This window comes from Austrofundulus limnaeus, unplaced genomic scaffold (genome assembly GCF_001266775.1).
Source record: "Austrofundulus limnaeus strain Quisiro unplaced genomic scaffold, Austrofundulus_limnaeus-1.0 Scaffold44, whole genome shotgun sequence".
In the NCBI taxonomy this organism is placed as follows: Eukaryota; Metazoa; Chordata; class Actinopteri; order Cyprinodontiformes; family Rivulidae; genus Austrofundulus; species Austrofundulus limnaeus.
The window spans coordinates 1,446,827-1,452,796 of record NW_013952446.1 but is presented as its reverse complement, the minus strand read 5'-3'; the positions used below and the strand labels follow the sequence as shown (position 1 = coordinate 1,452,796).

Genomic DNA, 5,970 nt, shown 5'->3' with positions numbered 1-5,970 from the left:
GTTAGTCACAGTCTGCACGTTCTCGCCATGCTCAAGTGCTACTTTGTTTCCTCTCATGATTCGCATCACATCCCGTAGAACAGCTGAGGAGACTTGATAAACCCCCCCCTGCCTTCTTGGCCCTCCACCACAGCCACATTGCAGAAGAACACACACCTGACATGGATTAGGCTGCTCCGGCGTCATGTCTCACACACCAGAGCCAAAAACAACAACGTTTGGATTGCAATTACAATAAACAGAAAAAAAAAATAGCTGGACGTGGATTGGAGTGCAGCCTTTCCAGTAAACTGGCTGAGTCCTGATCAGTTTTAACTAAAAATAGTTTGCTGCTTTGCCCAGACAGAGGAAACAAGACCCCATGAGGCCTTGCACCGAGTGAACCGCGAACCAGGTTGTTTCCCGCTAGTTCCCCCACCTTTTGATTGCTCAGCTTTGATCACTGATGAGCATGATGGGATCTGAGAAGGTCACAGATAAAACTGAAGACCTGTATGAGAGATAACGGCGATTTATGCACAAAATGTTAACGCTCAGGGTATGTGTTGGAAATGACTTTCAGCTACAAAATGATCAAATTTTATCAGGATATTTGTAATAAATTACTACGGGTTTACTCAAAAATGTAATCAGCTGTAGATACACATCTATTGATCTCTTCCTGAGAGGTCCATTAACATTTGTCTTGTGGTTTGTAAGATATTTTGCTAACAGACAAAATAAACAGGCAATTATATCACTGACCTCCTTATAAATGTGCAGCAAATGTAATACTGAGGTCCAGGAGGGGCTGTAGTGTTGCTTTGAGGAGAAAGTTTAGCTGCAGGGACATGGATGGGAGGAGGTACAGAGACAGTAAGAGAGAAAAATGAAATCACCCTGTCAGCCTACGTGTATTGACTCACATTCTCTGAGGTTTTTCTTGCGGCGTGCGCCCCTCCCTCCCTCACCCCGCTGCTCCTGTAAACAAGTCCGCGGCTGCGCAGAGGGGTTGGGACTGGCTGAGGGATTCCTCAGGGTGAAGGCATGAGGCGGAGCGAAGCCACGCTCCGACGATGGGCGGATGCTTCAGTCACATCCAAGGCGGCCAATCAGGAGCGGGGATCCGCCCAGCCTCTCGCCTCCACCTCCAAGTGGGCGGGGCCACAGCCTGCGTATTTGTTTGCGGCTGAACTTGAAGAGTGTGTTCTCGCGCAGACTGGCTGTTGTTTACTGACGACGTTGAACAGAGCAGTAACCGTGTTCTGTGCCTGTTCCACTCTCATGGTCGTGCAGACGCTGAGGATGAAGATCCAGGAGTCGCCCGTGGCCTGTGACCCGGCGGGGAGGATCGGGGGCGGGGAGGTGCGCGTCTCCGAGCCGGACTGCGAGGACGTCCCCCGGCTGGACCTGACCTCTCTGACCGAGGACAGCGGCAGCTGGGGAGGTGAGATCGCACGGCTCCATCCTGCTGCTGCTTTTAACACACCCGTCATTTATTTACCACACATCAAGGCGTTGTATACTGCATGCATGCAAGATAAACAAATAATTTTATAAATATGTAAACAACTTGCAGATTTGCGCACCTCCTTCTCCTCTCTTGCAACAAGTTATCTTCCTGCTCGATTATAGCAGGAGATACGTGTTTGTTGTTTTCATATCTGAGATCGTCCATCAAAGCTTGTTATCTTCTGGTTTAATTGGTTTAAACAGTTGTAAACACCTGGATGTAAACACCTCTCTGGAGTGTGTGCAGGCTTATCATTAATTAATAGTGTGAGTGTGTGTGTGTGTGNGGCTTGACCCAGACAACTGCATAAAAAAGGTGGTGGGGGGTGTTATTGATGCTCCATTTAGGATTGTTTCCCTCCAGGTACATGCATTTCTATGAATTATCTGCACAAATCAAAGTTCAAAACATAAACTATTACAGAGGATGTTATTGGTTGTTAGGTTTAGGATTTCTAACACTAAGTTGGCAGAATCTGAAAGGGTTGCATCATCTCTCATGGGCATTTCTTCTTCTTCTTCTTCTTCTTCTTCTTCTTCTTCTTCTTCTTCTTCTTCTTCTTCTCTTTTTAAAATTTCATTTCATTTTTTTTCCCATTAGTCCTCCTGAGTGTGGTTTTATCATTGCAGCGGTGTGCAGAAAGGAACTAGGGCCCAGTTTGTGGTGACCGTTTAGATTGCTCCACAGAGGAACCTGGGCACAGTGAAGCTGCTCTGAAGGCCAGACGTTCAGATGAGTCGTGCACAGGAATGATAACCAACAGGTTCACCCTTCTGAACAGACCCAGAGAACATGCTCGGTCTGTCTTCTTCTTCTTCCGGTGACCCCTTTCTGCTTTCGTGTGTTTACGTTTGCTCCCACCATCGCCACTTCCTGTTTGATCTAAAACACACACACACACACACACAGGGCAAAAAAAAAGAAAATAGCACCCCTGCAATAAGTGTGACAGTTTCAACAGCCTCATCAGGCAAAAACATGTTTCATAGAGCTCTCTAGTGGCCAAAGCTTGTACCTGGAAAAATACTGGCGCTCTGGGGAGGAGGATCTTGTTGCCATGCAGCCCATTTTTCTTTTTTTTTTTAAAGCATACACTGAGGACGTTTGTTTGTCTAAGCTGATGTATGTTTTGCACAGACAAGAAGATGTTTTGTCTGATCTTCTTCATTCTTTTTTTAATCCTCCTCCTTGAACATTCTGTTCTGAATATGTAAAAGAGCTCAGAGCCCCAAGAAGCCCACAGTGGGGGGTGGATGCATGATTGGCTTTGACCATGCAGGACAGGATTAGGGAGGGTGTGGGCCCCTGGGCTACAGCTACTTTTAAAGGCGCTCTATTGATCTTTTATTAATGCACAGAAATCTAAAAAAAAACTGTATACTTACCGTCTGAAATTATTAAAAAACTACTCTGTCAAGATTTTCTTTTCAATGAATCATTTCTACTCGAACCATAAGTGAATCTGAACTGTTCTCTATTTAAATTCAATTAATTTGAAAGCGCAATGAGGAAGAAAAGGCCAACATGTAAAATATCAGCAAACAAAGTAACAGGAAACACTGCAACTCGGCAGCTTAAACACTTTAAAGTCCTGAGCTTGAACAGAGCACAGTAAGTTACAAGTTTTGGTTTTAAAGAAAACTAAAATTTGAAACAGAAAATGAAAACCTGTTGCCTGATTTTATGAAAATATTAGGTTGTCTGATTGAATTTCTGTCTATAAAGAGACATTGCTGCATGGAACTCAGGATGATTGTTAAGAATAATCGTAAAACAATGCTTCATCACTTCACGAAGCAATAAAAGTGTTTACAAACCATATAACACACATAGTACAGTTATTTAGTAAAACTTTAATGCTATCAACTTTAAAAATGTAAAACAAATTTGAAGCAAACTTAAAACAAAAAATGAAAAAATCATGAAGTAAATACTTTGTGCTAAAACTGGCCGAAAAAGCTCATGTTGAAACAATAGCTAAAACCCAAAATTGGCAAAAATAAAAGCTAAATGTAGCCTAGCTCTAGCCAAATGCTGCAATTAGCAATTCAAAATCTAAAATTAGCAAGATATAGCTGATAGAGACTTGTGGAGATCTCAGCGCATTTTAATGGAGGGAAATCATTAAAAACAAATCCAAAAGTAACAAATAAAAGTCAAAGCGCATTACTCCTGATTGAGCTGAATATTTTGGCATATAAATGGTTAAAATAGCAGCAAGTATGCAGAAGTTGTTTGATCGGGGCGAAAAAGAAATGTAAGAAAGGAACTTTAAACAGGAAGTGGTGTTTGGAAAACTGCCATTTGTTGAAAACATGCCTGCTGCAGAACAAACCACGTGCGTCCAGTTCGACTTTTGCTTCAAGCCGCAACAAAAGGAGGTTTATGTCGCGTTGAGCCGAGCTGAATAATCACTTTATGAAACAGTGCAGTGGTCGTAAGTACTTCCTACTATACGAACGGGAATGTGGGCGTCGGAGAGCATTATGTCTGTGGAATGTCTGCACTCTTTGTCCCGGTACACCCCGTGCTGCTGCTCCTGGCCTGGTGTGAGACCCTGTTGTCGCCTGCCTGCCAGTGACAGGGAAATGACACATTATTAGGATGAACACAGTTCTGAGAGTTGAGGGAAAAGGTGTGTTAAATTGACTTCCCTTTTTTTATTGAGAGTCGCCTTTAAGTTGGCTAAAATTTATCGTGGTAGTAGTGGTCGTTTTTGGACTCCTTAGCCTTATCTCGTTCATTTCTGGAGCATTTTTCCATCCGATCCATTGTGATCTCGACTGCTCCGTCAGGATGATTAAAAGAAGAAAGAACGGAAGGAGGAAAATGTTTGATTGACCTTTTCCAACTTCATGGCAACACGCCTGACTGGTCCAGAAGATAAGCACCGAGTTATCTCGCAAAACCTTTGCTCAAATGGCACGTTGGCAGGTTTTTAGTTTCATCAATCTAGTTAATCCCGAAGCATCAGCGAGCAGTTGATTTAGAGGATTCATTTAGTGGCTGGTTCCATTGTGCCGATCTGGGTCTCTGTGGGGAAGAAGGTGTGATGGAGTTTAACCTGCCGCTGTGAGAGTGACCTTTCTTGATCAGCTTCACGTAAAAATGCCCCAGGACTCCCAGAGCTGAAATTTCAGCTCAGTTTCTCCATTTTGTTTGGTTAGTGTAACTCCGGCTAAGAAAAATACGCGCGTGCAGATTGCACGAGGGTGTGCATATTTTCACTGACACCTCCAGTGTTTACTGACGGTCAGGTTCCTTCAGAGCTTGTTTTTTCTCCCTGCAGCTATTCTTTCCTAGCGACAACTCCTCGCTTTGTTTTGACATCTGAAGTTACAGCTCTTCCCTTTTCCATGACATCCACGTTAGGAGTCCTGCTGAGGGTTTTGGCGCGCTGGCTGTAAAAGTTTCCCCTCTCTATTTCAGCTCCTGATGTTCCTCAGTTTATAGCCGTCTGGTTGTTTTTCTTTTTTTTCTTTTTTTTTTTTCTTCTTCCCATGCGTGCACATGTCTGAGCAGATGCAGCGTGGAAACTAAAACACAAACTCATCACTGTACGTCTCTGCTGGGATCATGGCTTGACGTTATCCCACAGTGATCTGGGCTTTATTAATAGCTAAGGGATCATCGGAGGGGTGCAGGGGGTCTCTCTCTCTCTGCAGGGTTTTTTTTTTTCACCAGACATAATTATTAGCAGAGTGGAGACAGCAAATAGGGGATGAACCAGGAGTCACAGTGGGTGTGGTTTACCCACAGTTTTAGAACAGAATGTGCAAATGTTCTGACCCAATGAAAGTTTTTTTTTCTTTTTTTCTTCTTCCGCAAAAAACTTAGAGGGAGCAGTGCTGTAATAATGTTCACTGTGACTCAGAAAGGGTTCAAGACATTAATGGGGAGAAAAGTTGCTTTTTAATGTATGAAGGATGACAATTTGGAAAATAAGTTGTACCTTCCTGATAACTTTTCATTTCAAAGCAACATTTTAAGGTAAACACTGTTTTCATCATTAACCAATTGTTCAATTATTCACAAATGTCAATGTCAAATTTATTTATATAGCACATTAAAACAACAAAAGCTGACCAAAGTGCTTTACAGTTCAGTCAAGACTTACAGTATATCAAAATACAAACAAATAATAGATACAAATGCAATACAGAAACACAGTATAATATATAAAAAGCTCTAACTGAATCTCCAACTCAATCTTGATAAAAAGCCAAAGAAAAGAGGTGGGTCTTCAGCAAATCTTAAGGAAAAAAAGATCTCTGTCCATGTAGATACATTTTTAAGAGTTATTATTATTTTTTTATTATTTTTTGTGAATTGTCTAAGCTTCACACATTTTTCCTTGTCAAAAATAATCTGTAATATACTTTTGGTCCAGGTCTGTAGTTGAACAACATAGAAAAACACCAATTGCATTAAATTAGGAACATAAATCTGGACACACACACACACACACACACACACAC

At 42.2% G+C, this 5,970-nt stretch overlaps 1 protein-coding gene across 1 annotated transcript in view; it reads left to right on the top strand.

Annotated features, from left to right (window-relative positions):
* Nucleotides 1–5,970, top strand: part of fam13a (family with sequence similarity 13 member A) — a gene marked incomplete in the record, with an annotated part of 58,550 nt that overhangs the window by 47,578 nt on the left and 5,002 nt on the right. The window contains 1 exon segment of the mRNA XM_014007789.1: nucleotides 1,276–1,426. Coding sequence (XP_013863243.1) covers nucleotides 1,276–1,426 — 151 coding nt within the window.